Source organism: Danio rerio, chromosome 25 (genome assembly GCF_052040795.2).
Source record: "Danio rerio strain M-AB ecotype USA chromosome 25, GRCz13ab, whole genome shotgun sequence".
Lineage (NCBI taxonomy): Eukaryota > Metazoa > Chordata > Actinopteri > Cypriniformes > Danionidae > Danio > Danio rerio.
Genome location: NC_141045.1, coordinates 4,198,537 through 4,216,358, shown reverse-complemented (window position 1 = coordinate 4,216,358; position 17,822 = coordinate 4,198,537). Strand labels below are relative to the sequence as shown.

Here is a 17,822-nt window from a genome sequence, read left to right as displayed (position 1 = left end):
CTTGTGGATGAGGTAGGTATGTATATATATATATATAAATATATATATATATATATATTTTTTTTAATTAGATTTAAAGTTCATTAGAAGTGTTTTATTTATTTGTTTATTAATTATACTACTTGGGTACTAATTATACCAATAAGGTTAATTATTGTACCAATAAGGTACATTATTTGTTTTTTGGAAAAATTTTCATTAATAACTCGGTCTCTCAACTTAAATTCCTCTTACAGTTTTATTATTATTATATCACTATTATATTATACATGGCAATAAAAAAAGAAACCACTTCCAAAATTATTTACTGGATTTATTATATATTCTGTAGAGGACCGAGAACATTTATTCAAATATAAAATTAACATATTGACATGTATATATACTTTGTCAGAATCACAGCTCGTGTAAAATATGTCTGAATGTTCATGATTACATTATCCTTAGTTTAAATTATCTTTAATCAGTTAACTTCACATGAAATAACGAAATAAAGTACTAGAAAAATAAATATAATTCATTTTTTTTTATTTAATCCTAAACTTACATTTGTATTACTTGGTCCTTAATTTATCAATGCCTTCCAGTTATCCAGATATTTGCTGTTCGTTTAGATTACCACATGTACTTATATATTATTTTTTACACAATGATAACCTCGCTAATTACACAAAATGTAAAGTCTTTCAGATAATAGTTCATATTTTACCGATTGACCACTTTTTAGCGACGTCGCTTCGGAATCTGCGTCACCTGGACGTCATATTACGTAATGAATATTCATGAACATGGCCTTCGCCATAGTAGAATGGTCGGAACGCATTACGTAAAAGATTCCACTGAACTCAAAGTCACCGCCTGTTACTTTACAGTGTGATTGAGACGAGCATAAACATTGTACAGTATCTAATAATTGGAAATATACTTAAATGTATACGTTTCTCTGAAATAAACTGATGTTTCTGTATGCAAATGTGTATGTGTGAAGGTCAAAGCTCAGTGTAAAAATGACAGGAAATCTTGCTCGTTAAATAAAACACCTGCAATGTGTGTGTGATTGAACTGACCTTGCTGTGAATAAACTCCAATGAAGGGTCACCTCTGGGATCTCAATGGTTTCCTTTTATTTCACACCAGAATTGTACTGAATCAAGGATAAATAATTCATTCCTCATGTCCAATTTAATCCACAATTAGCTGCCTAAATACAAAGTGCAAATTGGACTTTTCATTCCATTCACTGGATTTGATAGCAGAAAACCCTAAAATGTTAGTTAATGGTTAGTGGATTTGGTGTATGTACATCTTAAAAGTAACCCACTGTGTTTTACAAAGATTTTTTTTAATCTCAGAGAAGACATTAGAAAAATATTGCAGTTAAAAATAAACGGAGAGTAGCAAAATATAAAAACAAACCCCTGAAGATGAAGGTATCAGTCACGAATGTATTTCTCTGATATACTGAATTAGCACATACAGCAAGAGGACGACTGGTTGTGTTTAAAATCACAGCAAAGAAATGAATTCATAGCTTTAGCCAGATGAATGCCAGTGTTTTGTGCAATCACAGAGGGTCTGATTACAGTCAATAAGAGGCATTATCTTTGACTTATGGGTTTTAAAAGGGCTATAATGCCACATCACATTATGAAAACTTCACAAACACATCGAACAAGCCGCCGGTATCTATTAAAAATTATGAAAACAGACTGCATCTCAACTGAAGTGATGCATTTTTTTCACTACGAGACTTTATGATCACATTGTCCTTGAAGCGGAGGGTAAAAAATAAATAAATAAATGTCTATTATTAAGTATAGCAATAAAACCAAACGTCATCTGAGCTGGTTGTTCAGTAGTAGTTCAATGCTACAAACCATTAAAATAAATGCTACAGGGGTGAATCTCACAGAAACCGTTAAAAGACAAATTTCACCACAAAAATTCAACACGATGCACAGCCAATTCGTAACTTTGATTTAGTGGCTATTAATTAGTATAACTAGTATGATTTGTTCATCCCCCAGAGACGGTTGGATTTACAGGCGGGGTTGAAAGCCACACCCCCTTTTTAAAATCTTATTTTTTCATTCGACTGAACTTGTACGAATTTACCGCTAAACTGACGAAACGTAAAATACTTATGTTTCCTCGCAAGATCAGGCTACAAAAATCACCTCATATACTTTAATCAAGCAATTTTCATTGTTTTCAGATTGCTGTAATGCAGAAGAATTGTTTTACATGAGTAAAGTGTACACCAAAGACAAATTGTGGTTGTACTTTAATTTAGATACATTTTTGCAATTACTAACAAAATAATAATTTTGTGCAAACATAAAAACAAAACAAAATCTGAATTTAAATTTCCATCTTTACCGATTTTTATTTTATTTTTATTATTGTAATGTGAATAGAATATTCATCTTTACAGAAAAAAAGATTTTTCTTATCACGATAATAATATAATTTATTTGCATTACAGTAACGGGAACTTGTTTTTCAATAAAAAAAGATCTTCACTGCGGTAATGATACAAATGAAAATACAAATGTTTAAAAGGTTGGTAATAAGAATAGTTTTTTTTTTTAATTACGGTCATGAGAATAACTTTATGGAAACGAAAATTAAAGTAATTTTTTACAACAGTATTAATATTTTTATTTTTTATTATTCATTTGTTATTGCGGTAGTAATTTGTTTCTAATGACCGCAATGAAAAATATTTGATTATTAATTATTTATGATGGCAATGAGATTTACTTCAATATAAAAGTAATCAGTACATGCAATTATTTGCATTACGGTAATAAAACCATGTTTTCTTTTCCAATAAGATTATTTATCATTGTGGTAATCTTTTTTTTTTTTTTAATTTTAGAAGTGAAAATATGGTTGGGATTAAGAATTATTTTTAAAAATTACAGTAATGAGAATAATTTCATTTCCATAAAATTAAAGTTATTTTTCCTGACGGTAATATTTTTTTAATGCGGTAATGATTTTATCTTAGTAATAAAAATATCAATGGTTAAAAGGTTGGCAATGACAATGATTTTTTAAAATTTTGGTAAGAAGAATAATTTTATGGAAGTGAAAATTATTTATCATGACGGTAATAATTTGTTATTTTTTTAAAGTAGTAATTTTTTATTAATTACTTTTATGGAAATAATAATCAATTAATCTTTCACGGTGGTAATAAAATTTACTTTACTTTTATATTAATCAGTATATGCAATTCTTTGCATTATGGTAATGAGAACATGTTTTCTTTTCCAATAAGGTTATTTTTCATTGTGGTAATAATTTTTTTTTTCATTTTCAAATGAAAATGTTTAAAAGGCTGGGAATGAGAATGATTTTTAAAAATCACGGTAATCAGAATAATTTTACAGAAATTAAAAATAAGTTATTTTTCATAACGGTAATTATATAGGTTATTGCAGTAATAATTTATAAAAAAAATTGGTAATGAAAATGTTTTAATTACGGCAATGACATTTTTTTTACTAATTATTTTTATAGAAATGAGAATCAATTATTCTTTCACGATGGTAATAAGATTATTTTAATATAAAAGTAATCAGTGCATGCAATTCTTTGCATTATGGTAATGAGAACATGTTTTCTTTTCCAATAAGGTTATTTTTCATTGTGGTAATAATTTTTTTTTTCATTTTCAAATGAAAATGTTTAAAAGGCTGGGAATGAGAATGATTTTTAAAAATCACGGTAATCAGAATAATTTTACAGAAATTAAAAATAAGTTATTTTTCATAACGGTAATTATATAGGTTATTGCAGTAATAATTTATAAAAAAATTGGTAATGAAAATGTTTTAATTACGGCAATGACATTTTTTTTACTAATTATTTTTATAGAAATGAGAATCAATTATTCTTTCACGATGGTAATAAGATTATTTTAATATAAAAGTAATCAGTGCATGCAATTCTTTGCATTATGGTAATGAGAACATGTTTTCTTTTCCAATAAGGTTATTTTTCATTGTGGTAATAATTTTTTTTTTCATTTTCAAATGAAAATGTTTAAAAGGCTGGGAATGAGAATGATTTTTAAAAATCACGGTAATCAGAATAATTTTACAGAAATTAAAAATAAGTTATTTTTCATAACGGTAATTATATAGGTTATTGCAGTAATCATTTATAAAAAAATTGGTAATGAAAATGTTTTAATTACGGCAATGACATTTTTTTTACTAATTATTTTTATAGAAATGAGAATCAATTATTCTTTCACGATGGTAATAAGATTATTTTAATATAAAAGTAATCAGTGCATGCAATTCTTTGCATTACGGTAATGAGAACAGGTTTTCTTTTTCGATAAGATTACTTTTCGTTGTGGTAATATTTTTTTTTTTTTCATTTTAGAAGTGAAAATATAAATGTTTAAACTGTTGAGAACGAGAATGATTTTTAAAAATTACGGTAATGATTGTATGGAAATTTAAACTAAGCTATTTTTCATGACAGTAATAATTTCATTGCAGTAGTGACTTTTTAATTTTAGTAATACAAATTTTAAATGATTTAAATTTTTATGGAAATGAAAATTAATTTATCTTCCATGATGACAATAAGATTCACTTAAATATAAAAGTAATCAGTACATGCAAATGTAAGGTAATGAGATACCGCATTACGGTAATGAGATTTTTGGTTAGTTTCATGATTTATTATTATTTTTTTGTAAAACAATACATTGGAAAAAGTGGTATCTGTCCTATTTTCAATACTCAATTTTCTTTTCAAACATTTGTGATTATTTTTTATGTTTTGTTTGTGAGACTCACCCATTAGAACATTTTCTCAGTCTAGCCTCATTAGCATCACTTCATAATGTCAGGATTTATCCATGCTAAAACAAACTTCACCATGATTATTACAGGAAAACCTTTCAAAATATATGAAATAAACCATTTCTGCAAACATTCAGCTCCAGGCTTTTGAGTATGTGTGTGTCTGAAACCAAATTGTGCTTGCGTTGGCCATGTCTTGGCACTTGAGAAAACCCCTTCAGTAAATTTTGACCTCTCGTTGTGTGATGCTAAACCGATGACAGCGGCGATTGACTCGCTATTAGCGAACACTACACTTCTCTATATAGTCTCGAATGCTACAAAACCGTAAAATCACAAAGCAAGATCAAAAACACAACACACAGAGTTTAAAGACTACTTGAAACACGAGTCTATTCAGAGGTGACTGCTAAGGTCAAACTGCAATACCCAGAATCCCTCCCTCCCCAAACAAACCCTGCCGATGCGTCACTCCTTAAAGGACTAGAAAAATCAGTCTGACAGTAGATGCATGCTGAAGCAGGTTAGCAGAACGGGACGCTCATTTGCCACCACCTCCGACCTCAGCTGGGCTATCCCAACTAATATATTTGACGATGGGTGTGATCACATTGTCCTGCAGATAGAGCTGGCAGGCGTTGATCTGATCAGGGGTGACGGTCTGGTAGGCGTAATAAAGCGACGCGACCAATGCGATCAACAGCAGGAGCTTCAGCAGGAAAGCAAGCCAGCGGCGGCGAGGTCTGGGACGGGCGGTGGGCACTGTGCTGTAGACATCTGTGACTGAGGATTTGGTCACCGTGTAAAGGCTCTGCTCCAGAAGCGACTCTTCAGGACAAAGATTCAGAGGCTTCACTGGACGACCAGCCGCACCGTGGATCGGCCTTCGACACGTGGCCCTGTACAGAAACATCAGTGTAGGGTTTCATTAAAGCAGTAAATATTCATCACCGTCAAACATGCATATTTAGTTTTTAATTTTTGTAGTTTCTATATTAACGATTAATATATCACACTCACGTTATTCCAGTTGGTGTGGCCTGTTCATTGGGAAAGATTTCCTTTAAAATATCTGCTCTGTCCACAGATGCCTCTTCAATGGCCATTTCCTCCACCTGCTGTTGAAGAGAGCAAATGCAAACATTACACATATATCGGCCTTTAATAAGAGTCTGATGATGTTGTTTTTTCTGAGCGTGTGCAGTCTTTACTTTAGTACGCTGTCTACTGCTGGTCCTGGTGGTGACGGGGGTCTTTCCTCGACTCCGGACCGGCTTAGTCACAACAGGGGCTTCAGGTACTTCTGCCAATCAATCCAAAGCAAATTTGGTGAAAAGAAAAGTTAACCTTTTAAGGGAGAATAGGGCTAAACAGTTCGATTTATTTTTGTGCTCTTTTTAAGGATTTGATTAGCAAGACATTTGATGAAGGAAGAAGAAAGTTTCAGATTTAAATAAAAATATTTAGTTTTAAAGATTAGCAAAGATTTCAATAAGATTATTTTACATTGTGGTAAATAATTATTAATGTTTAAAATGATGGCAATGAGAATGATTTTTTAAAATTACGGTAATGAGAATAATTTTATAGAAATCAAAATTATTTATTTTTTATGATGGTAATAAGATTTACTTTGATATAAAAGTGACCAGTATACATGAATCAAATCCTGTTGATAGAAAGGTGAGTAAAGTGTTTAAAGCCTCTGTTTTGTGAGAAGCGCGTCTCATATGATACGTGAACAACCCGTACAGTAAAAATTACATTGTTTGAAACTTTTTCATGATGGCAATGAGATTTTATTTTAATATAACAGTAATCAGTATATGCTATTTCTCACATTACGGTAATGAGAGCAAGATGTTTGGAAAAATTAGAATTAAAATTAATTTCTTTGCAATAAGTTTGCTAAATAATACAATGCTAATGAAATGCAACGCAAAATTGGTGAAAGGGAGAGTAAAATTTATAATGAAGAATGCAATTGAACAGTTTGTCTCCTGATTATTTGTTTTATGAAGATTTTATAATCTTTTTTACGCACTATTCGCGCGTAAATAGCCGCGAGAACATTTGAGTTTACTCGCTTCATTGGCGCATCAAATCCGCTTCATTTGCGCGTCAAATTCACTTCAGAACAGACGCGGATTAGCGTGATGGGCAGGGCTTCTGACTCTAGCTTCATAGCTAAATGGCTAACATGCATTTTATAAAGAAAATAACAGTGTTTATGTGCTTTATAAAGGCTGAAAAACAGCGTCGATACGTTTAGGGTCGTATCTGAGTCCACTAGATCCTTTCAGAGGTGTATCCAGCTCTGTGAGCTCATAGACTCCTCCAGAAACTTAACCTGGATGACGGAGGCTTTCAGCGGTGCTTCTGACTGAGCCAAGCCAAGTTTGATCAACTTCTTGTCGGTGTCGGCTGCAGGATTTCCCCCGGGACACCCACTACAGGCGATACGTCACAATCACGCCCCCACAAGAGCAAGCTCCTGGTTGGTTAATGTGGCGCAAATGTCCACTAAAGTTCAGATTTTCGAACTAGAGTGATTTGTGCGAAACATGCGTTAAGTGCGTCAAACGCACAAAACGCTCAATTCGCACCGCACCATTCACGCAATTCGCGTCATTCATGCCGCAGGATGTTTATTTGGGTGTTTGTATTGACTTAACACGTAAATCACTCGTGTGCGTTCTGTGTCTAGTGTGAACGCAGCATTAGACATTCGAGAGAGGACGATATCCTATTTAAAAATTTGAATATTTTAAAGATTACCAAAGATTTGATAGGTTTGAACAGCATGTAATTTCAGCATTGCAGAAAATTAAGACAAAATACAGAAATCTAGTTATAAAAACTGTAATAAAACCACAGCTATTCATTTTATTTTTGCATATATGCTTTTTCTGACTATCAAAGTGGCAGTAGTCTTTGACCTGCATTTTATGAATCACCAGGTTTCAACTACAAATTTTCTCATGTATTTACTTATGAAGAAATAAATCTTGTATAATCTACCCTGAGAGTAAATTATCAGGAAACTTTCATTTTGTGGTGAGTTACCTCTTTAATAAAGGTTAAATTTCTCTTGGTTTGCACATCAAAATATACTGACACTACAGAAACTGCAGTAGATGACATACTTATATTTAAAGATGCAAAAAGCGAGTCTCAGTATTGATTGATCCTGCTTTACCTTCTTCTTTATCGCTGTACTGATCTTCAGCTGAATGCGTGTTGCCATTCTGGTTTCCATCTGCTTTAATAGTGACAGCCTCTGGGATGGTGGTTTCTGGTTCAGGCAGGCTGGTCTCCACCGGCGGCTGATCCAGGACCTGCTGAAGTTTCTTCTCATAGACTTTACGTGTAGATGCTGTGATCATACAGAACCGGATTGATAAGTATAGAGCGCAAAACGTTTTCAGCGCAATCCATCTTTGGAAACAGTCAAACTCACCAACAATCGGTCCTGAATGGATCCCAAACTTCTGGAGCTGAACTTTCAACTCTTCATCGGTCAAACCAGAGACGTCGTTCTCTTCAGCCCGAACTCGGTCCGTCTTCCTTGTGGCTTTCTGTAGATTCATGCAAAATCAGAAAGGAAATACATATAATTGTTTTTATCTCTCATATATACTTGTAAAAGATATAGCGATGACATGACACACAACAGAAAAGTAAAAATTTAAATAAAACCTTCAAATGTCATTGTAGCACCAGTGTTTTTTAGTATCATTAAGATGCTATTATTAGCTTTTTTTAAAACATTTATTTTATGTACACATACACAGTTAGGAGTTTATACCATTTGATACGATGCCATTTTTTCTATGGGCAAGTTTGGGTTAAAACATTTCAATTAAGGTACGCAAGTTGATGTATTGCTTTACCATGAAATAATTTTCAATGAACAAGAATTGAATCTATTTAATATTCAATAGGCCAAGTGTTTAACTGACTTACTGAGATGTTTACACTGTACAACTCAGTACTTTCAGGCAGTTAATTAATACATTTTCAGTTTGTCAAAACAGCCTTTTCATTCAATTGCTGATATACAGACTACATTTAAACTCCTGTGGTCTTGCACCCTTTGTGACTGAAAATTTGTAGTTTTTCCATTTATATACAAAGGTAGAAATAGATAAGAAATCAGTTTTACATTAAGAAACTGAACTTTAAAAAAAATAAAAAATAATTTATATATATATATATATATATATATATATATATATATATATATATATATATATATATATAAAGTAAACTAAAAGAAACTGATAAAACAATTTTTATAAAGCCAACCAAAAGAAATATACAGTAATTCACAAATTAAGCACAAATCTGGCAACATAATTCCCATTAAACTAAAAATTTAATTAAACTAACCTTAAACATTGATTGATAAATCTATGTTTATAAATATAACTAATAAAATATATGGCAATACACAAATGTAAATGTAAACATGAATAATAAATCAGCTGATATATTCTCCCACCATAATAATGTACAAATCTGGCAACATAAAAATCCCATGACAAGTTTAATTGAACTAAAAAGTAATATCGGCTGATAAATTTAAACCCAAAAAGTCAAAAGAACTTTTTTATAAGAGCAACCAATAAAATATAAAGCAATAAAAAAATCTAAATGTAGAAGAAAAAAAAAAATCAGCCAATATTTTCTTTCAAGTTGATCATAAATCTGCATATAAAACATAAAAAACAAAACATAAATATCCCATGACAAGTTTAATTGATCTAAAAATAAACAAGTGCTGGGCAAAAGATTAATTGCTATGAGTTGCATCTAAATTAAAAGTTTTTGACATAAGATGTGTAATATTCACAGTAATATGTGTAACAAATATTAATAGTTCACACACATATTATGTCAAAACAAACTTTTATTTTGGTTGAGGTTAAATATTGCACAGGACTAATAAAAATCGGTCAAAAAATACTAACAAAAAAGCAGATGAAACTGTTTTTATAAACATAACAAATAAAATATATAGTAATAAACAAATCCAAATGTATAAATAAATAATAAATCAGCTGATATCTTCTCCCACATTAAACATGGAAATACAACTAACCTTAACTGAACTAAAAATATCGGCCAAAACATATTGAGCAAAATAGCAGATAAAAACTTAAATAGTTAGTAATACACAAATATCAAAACATAGAAATGAACAACAAATCAGCCGATATCTTTTCCAAAGAAAAAAAAAACTAACTGAACAAATACAATATATAGTAATGCACAAATCTGGCAACATAATTTTTAACACTTTAATTGAACTAAGAAAATAAATATCAGCTGTTGAATATTAGCCAAAAAGGCCCATAAAAGATTTTATAATCACAGCCAATAAAATACATAGCAATACACAAATTAATATATAGAAATAAATAGTAAAACATCCGATATCTCCCACATTGACCACAATATATCGGCCAATAAACAATAATTAAAAAATTTATTTTTATAAACATAACCAATAAAAAATAGAGCAATACACATATTATACAGAAATCTGGCAACATAAAAATCCAATAAAACTACAAATGACAATTTTAATGAACTAAAATAAATATCGCCAACAAATATTAACCAAAAAAAGCCAATAAAACCATTTTTTAGACTTAATACAATATATAGTAATACACAAATTATGCACAAATTCAGCAACATAAAAATCCCATTAAACTACAAAAAAGAACATTAATTGAACAAAAAATAAATATCGATCGATAAACAATTACTAAAAAAGCAGATAAAACTATTTTTTTAAACATAACCAATAAAATATAAATACATCAATTATGCACACAAAAAAGGTCAATAAAACTTTGTAAAATAATTACCAATAAAATATATAGTAATACACAAATATCCTAAAGCAGAAATTAATAATAATTGAGTTGATATCTTCTCCCACACTGACCATATATATGCACAAAACTGGCAATATAAAAAATCTCATTAATATATTAACCAATAAATGAACCAAATAAGCTGATTAAATCATTTTTTAAAAATGCCATCAATACAATATATAGTATTACACAAGTTATGCAGAAATCCGGCAACATAAAAATCCCATGAAACTACAAAAGACAACCTTAAGTGAACTAAAAATAAATATTGTCCGAAAAACAATAACCAAAAACTATAAACCTAACCAATAAAATATATAGAGATACACAAATTATGCACACACAAAAAGTCAATAAAACTTTATATAAACACAGCCAATAAAATATATATTAATACACACAAATATCCTAGTGCAGAAATGAATAATTAGCTGATATTCTCCCCCACATTGACCATAAATGTCCATAAATCTGGAAACATAAAAATTCAATGAAAATATCTTCCGATAAATTAACCAAATAAGCTCATAAAACCTTTTTTTTTTACTTAATCAATACAATATATAGTATTACACAAATTCTGCACAAATCTGGCAACATAAAAATCCCATGAAATAACAAAAAATAACTTTATAAGAAGTAAAAATAAATATCGGCTGATAAGTATTAACCAAAAATCTGATAAAATTATTTTTATAATCGTAGCCAATAAAATAAATAGCATAACATGAATTCAAACGTAGAAATAAAACAAAACAACAAAAAAATCAGCTGATATCTTCTCTAAAGCAGGACGTTTTATAAACTGAACTAATACAACAACTTATGCACAAATCTGGCAACATAAAAATATGATGAACCTACCAAAAACAACTTTAATTGAACTAAAAAAATAAATATCAGCCGGTGACTATTAACCAAAAAGCAGATAAAACTATTTTTATAATCGTAGCCAATAAAAGAAATAGCATTACACAAATTCAAACGTAGAAATAAAAAAATCAACCGATATCTTCTCTTACTTTACAATAATTATGCACAAACCTGGCAACATAAAAGACAACTTTAGACAAATATCAGCCAATAAAGAATAATAAAAAAATACGATAAAACTATTTTTATAAACATAACCAATAAAATATATATTGATAAACAAATTACAGGCAACACAAGAATCCCATGAAACTAGAAAATAACTGAACTAAAAATAAATATCGGCGACAAATAATAACCAAAAAAGCCAATAAAACTACTTTTTATAATCATAGCCAATAAAATAGATAACAATACACACATCCGAATGTCTAAATGAATAATAAATCAGCCGATATCTCTTCCCACACTGACCATAACTATGCAAAAGCTCTGCTAATCAGTGTTAATGACTAGCAGCTGATAATCTCACCTTCCCCGAGCGGCTCCTGTTGGTCACCAGCGGCGCTGTGCTGATCTCCTCATCGCTGGAGAAAGTGTCTGGAGCTGAGATTGTGTTCTTCTTGTTGAGCACAGTCAGGTTTTTCAGATACAGCTGAACGTACACATCTTTCTTGCTGTCGGCGCTCGGCAGGGCAACATTATTCGCCATTAACTCGCTTTTCAGTTTCTCTTTAGTGAGCAGCGCCGGATCCTCGTGAAATTGCGCCATGCTCGATCTTCACCAAAGTGCTTTTAAAATCAAGGGTTTACTTTAAAAATGAAGTGCGATTACTTAATTGTAGGTTTTCCGAAATGAACCGCAGTGTTTTGGTTAAGCCTTGTTTTTATGAAAATAAAAGCGCGCGACTGTTGACACCCGTCAGACCGGCTCGCGCCTTCCGTTTGAATGTCCTCGCAGGGTTTTACGACAAACACAGCTATCCGTTTCAGCCACAAAATGACTTTTTAAGAGATCGTACATCGAAGCTTGTGTGTGGATAAAAGCAACGCCGCTCAAACGCGTTGTAAAACGGGTTTGCGAAGGCGGATAAAAGTAGAAATAGCTCGACGGCTCGGTGCGCGCGCGCCTCAGAACGAGCACAGTGGAACAAAGCTATTCACCCATTGGTTGAAGCTGCCGAGTAAGGCGTTCTTCTATTGGTCGAAACGGAAGAGTGACAGACGCTGGCCCAAAACAAAGAGGCCGAGACGACAGCTGCGGCATATGGTGGCTGACTGCAGCACGCTTCAATTTACAGCAGATTTATTTACAAGTACATTTTTTTATTTATCATTGAGGGTTGGAAATATTAAATTAAAAGGTGAAACAAAAAAACGAAAGTAAAAGTTCGGGTTCTTGGCAAGGTTACATTTCATAATAAAAGACTACAATGCAAAGTGGGGGAGGGGCGACTTAAAAGTATGAGGATAATTCAAGATGCATGACTGAGTATTATTTATTATTATACTCAAATATATCCTACTTTTAAAAAGGCAAGGCAGTTTAAAACTATTTGAGGCTTCTAAATTATTTTCTAAAGGTTATTCTCGTTTCTTAATTTACATTAAGCTGCTTTTATGCAATATACATTGTAAAAGCACCATATAAATAAAGATTAATTTAATTGCATTAATACAAATTATTATTTAAATTTCTCACCAAAAAAATCTAATTAGGCATCCCAAGTAGGCATGGGACGATAACTGTTTTTAAGGTGTACCGCGTTTTAGAAAAGTCAAGGTTTAAAAACCGCCAATATTTTCTGATATAAGGTATGTGTAGGATTTTTTTATTGATGTCTTTTGTTTTGTTTTTTAAGACAACAGTACCTCCAGCGGAAAAGATATCTAAAGATGCTGTTTTAAATTGTAAAAAAATATCAGTTGTTGAACAAATGAAGTCAATACTTCAAATAGCCTGACATGTTTACTGCTCCAAAATATTTTAAATGTTTCTCAAAATAAAATATATTGTTCAAAAGGTAAAAAAGTTTTAATTTTATTACCTAGACACTTACAAAGAATATATTTTAAAGCAGTAATCATAATACCGTGATGCTGTGAAACGGATATTTTTATCCAAGGTTATCACACCATCAGAATCTTATACCAGCCCATGCCTAGCTCCAAGAGGGAATCATAAATCATAAATCATAAATCATATTGGTCAGCGTTAATACAAGATATTGATTGGAAAAAAAACATGGCTTCTCTCAAATAAATATGTAATCCCTAACAAAGCAAAGGAAATTCATTTTAAAATTCTACACAATAAATACCCGGTCAATGCATTTATCACAAAATTTATTGATATTGCAGATGCTTGTTCTTTCTGTCAGGAAAGTGAGGAAACTTTGACTCATGTTTTTTAAATGTAAAATCTCACAAAAGGTTTGGTCAGATTTATATAATTATTTGAATAAATCACAATCAACAAAACAAATCTTTAAATTGAAAGATATTATTTGTTATTATTCAAGTCCCAAAAATAAAAATGAAGTACATATATATATATATATATATATATATATATATATATATGTGTGTGTGTGTGTGTGTGTATATATGTGTGTGTATATATATATATATATATATATATATATATATATATATATATATATATATATATATATATGTGTGTGTGTGTGTGTGTGTGTGTGTGTGTTTATATATGTGTATATGTATGTATGTATGGTATATATGTAAGTGTATATATGTATGTGTGTATAGTATATGTGTGTGTGTGTGTGTGTGTGTGTGTGTGTATATATATATATATATATATATATATATATATATATATATATATATATATATATATATATATATATATATATATATATATATAAAATGTATGGTAATACATGACTAAATCATTCTATTATTAGAAAACCTCTATATAGAAGTACAGCAAAAAATCCTAAAGATGGCAGCATAAGCCTTATTAGACTCTACCGTATAGCAGGGCAAGACGGGTAAGGTCAAATGGACTGTATTTAGCAGCAAATCCGGTATAAATCTGCTCCTGTGGTATGACACACAGTATAGGAAGTGGTGTAAAGTGAACACATGAAATGCACATGGGAGGCCAGCCATGTATTGGTGAGAAGTTACATGTTAATTTTAAGATCAGAAAAAGCCTTAAAATCAACATTAAATCTGATTTGATCATATTTAGCTTATGAATCATTCATTCATTTTTCTTCTGGTTATTTATCAGAGGTCGCCACAGTGGAATGACCCGCCAACTATTCCAGCAAATGTTTTACACAACAGATGACCTTCCAGCTGCAACCCAGTACTGGGAAAAACACATGCAACCTCACATTCACACACACACACTCATACACTACAGTCAATTTAGTTAATTCAATGCATGCACATTATATAAATCAATTGTTGTTAATGTATACTTTGATGAAATGTTAACGTGCATTATCACTTTTTTTTTTTTTTTTACAAAAGTGTCTATGTTCCTTTTATTTTATTATACTGTAGAGTAAACTTTAAATTTTGCCCGGATTTCATACGTATCTCTTTAAATGCAAATGAGGAGTTGCTCCCCGCCCCCTTTCAAGAAGAGGGTGGAGCCTTTACAGTGCATGCCTCAGTTACTCCAGCAACAACAAACAAAACATCAGTATGCTTTTTGAAGCCTTTTTAATTTAGACTATTAAAATTTCATTTTTCGGAACTTACCAACAGAAAGTTTGTTCATAAAAAGCGAGCTATCAATCTGGGGTGCATTTCCGAAAACCATTCGCCAACTAAGGTCGCAAGTTCCGTTGTTACAAACATAGTTCGTTGATTTGGCATTTCCTGAATCCATCGTTCCAACGAACATTTGCAAATTACGTCGCAAATTTTATGCTTGCAACTACACCTCTGAAGCTGTAGTTAGAAACATATTTCCTGCCTGTGTTTTATTCCCAGTTATCCTCCCTATGCACTATGCATTTAGAACATTCTAACATTTAAACTTTTATTTATATAAAAAAAGCATTAAAGTCATCTCTCTTAGGTGTAATTTGCTTTCCAAGTATTTTTACAGTTCAGTTTTAGCGATCTTCATGTTTACATTGTGCTCCCTTCGCAGTGCACTTGGAAAACATTGATGTCATTTGGAACACAGCCGCGGCTCATGACAAAAGCTATAGGTGACCTATTATTTAAAAGCGCAATTTATGTTACGTCTCCAAAGCTGTGAAAATAAAAACGCAATATACGCTAATGCTTTTTAATGATAGTAGTTCATCTATTAAGTATCCATACTGTATATGACATGGCCCTGCTGGTTAGAACATTTCTGCAGTGGTTTACACCTGTCAAGAAAAAAACAAAACAATATCCTACTTAATAGTAATCATCATCTTAATTATTAATATTATGAATATTAAAGTATGATGTAAGACTTTTTTCATTTCCTAATAAATAATAAATATTAAATTTCATTTCTTAAATGCCTTCATTATTTATTTATTTATAAGAATTAAATATGATATTAGAGTATGTGTTCGCTTTTGTAGGTGATTTAATGTTATAGAATAGAATATGTAATGTTCTCAATAATATTTGTGAAGGAAACACAGGCCCTATATGTGCCATTTACAGATATCTCAGTTAATATGGAAAGCGAGTGCATGTTTTTATCAAAACTAATATTGGATTTTGTTTTAAATGCATGTGCGTGTAAAACAATATAATTTTTACAAGGGAATGATGAGGTTCTTCTCTAGAAGAAGTAGTTACTCCACACCGTTTAGAGCATCATTATGGGCATTTTACATTATAGCTAATGTGGTTCAAATGATGGATCTGCGACAAAGCAACGGATTTTGGGAAACACTCGTCACTACATCGTTCTTTTCCCAAATGATGCATCGTACTATGTTAGTTCAGCCGCAAGTTCTGTCGTTGTTTGGGATACACACCCCAGGATGCTACATGAGCATTATAATAAGTCATTTTATGTCAAATACCCATATGATTTTGTGAAAAGAGCACACACAAGGTCAAATAATATGTATTAGTGAACGTGAACATCCAGCCTCAGGCGCCTAGACTGAGGAGAAATGGTTGTGCACAACTGAGCCTGGTTTCTCTCTGCTTTCTGTTTTTTTTCCCCTTCACTTTCGTCAATTGGTGAAGTTTGTTCCTCGCCACTGAACTTAAACTCTGAAAACTGGACTGACACAGATTCAGTTAACTAGAACTTCTACTTTAAGCTGCTTTGACACAATCTACATTGTAAAATCACTTTAGATATAAAGAATAAAGATCAACAGTTGGGGAAAAAATAGCATGTGTATCAGTATATTGGATCCATGAATCAGCAGAGATGTATATTATTTAACCCTCCTGTTGTCTTCGAATTCTGTTTACACCATTTGCCCTTCGGGTCACAAATGACCCGCCTTCACCTAACCTCTAAAATAAAGCATCTAAATTAGGGCTACACGATGCTGGAAAAATATGCATTATTGTTGTTGAGTATTGATATAACAATATTTCTCACGATTTAACATTGTCCTAGGAAAAAACTAATTTTATTAGCTATATTCTTAAATTATTTATTTAATCATATTTAAAAAAGTAAAATATATTTTCAGATCTAATTAATTCAGACTAGTTTCAAGCTGTCTTAAAAAAACTAAATGAGTGAACACCTCTGCAGATATTCTGACTCTGATTGGCTGTTTTCCCTTCTCATCTCAACTCCGCCCATTAGTGTATGTTTTCAGCTTTTGGTTCACCTTTGGGCTCCAGCGAATAGCAGAACAGTGACTACTGTGGAGGCGGGGCTAAATATACTAAGGTCTCTGATTGGTCAAATTTAGATAACCAACACATAAAATAAACGTTACTTATCACACCCCTGCGATACATATATTGCATACTATTATTAATGTAAGTCAACAATAGGGTTAAATTCGGATAGTGACATCATTTTGATATAGAGAACTTTTTAAGATCTTTTTCACGCTCAAACAGCAAAATTGCACATGAAATGAAGTTAAAAGTGTAAAAAGCGTAATAGCAACCCTTTTGCTACATGAGCATTAAAATGAGTCTCTTTTATGTCAAATACCCACATGGTTTTTTTTGTGAAAAGAGCACACAGCCTCAGGCGCTTAGACTGCAGCTCTGCTCAAAAAGTTTTGCCAGAGGAGAAATTGTTGTGCACAAC

General features: G+C 31.4%; 2 protein-coding genes and 1 long non-coding RNA gene across 29 annotated transcripts in view; 1 reads left to right on the top strand and 2 right to left on the bottom strand.

Moving 5' to 3' along the window:
- metap2b (methionyl aminopeptidase 2b) overlaps window positions 1-17,822 on the bottom strand; it is a 171,569-nt gene that overhangs the window by 96,691 nt on the left and 57,056 nt on the right. The gene's annotated exons all lie outside the window — the stretch shown is intronic.
- On the top strand, window positions 1,103-4,872 carry LOC147837634 (uncharacterized). The gene is made up of 2 exons (XR_015526099.1): window positions 1,103-3,589; window positions 4,305-4,872. It is a non-coding gene; the product is annotated as an uncharacterized LOC147837634 (long non-coding RNA).
- tmpob (thymopoietin b) overlaps window positions 4,684-17,822 on the bottom strand; it is a 51,331-nt gene continuing 38,192 nt past the window's right edge. For 26 of the 27 annotated variants that reach the window (XM_087310774.1, XM_087310768.1, XM_087310762.1 and 23 more), the window contains 5 exons: window positions 8,290-8,407; window positions 8,029-8,205; window positions 6,041-6,132; window positions 5,850-5,947; window positions 4,684-5,728 (listed from right to left, as the gene is read on the bottom strand). In XM_087310774.1, coding sequence (XP_087166900.1) covers window positions 5,371-5,728; window positions 5,850-5,947; window positions 6,041-6,132; window positions 8,029-8,205; window positions 8,290-8,407 — 843 coding nt within the window. In that variant the 3' untranslated portion in view covers window positions 4,684-5,370. 27 annotated transcript variants of the gene reach the window in all.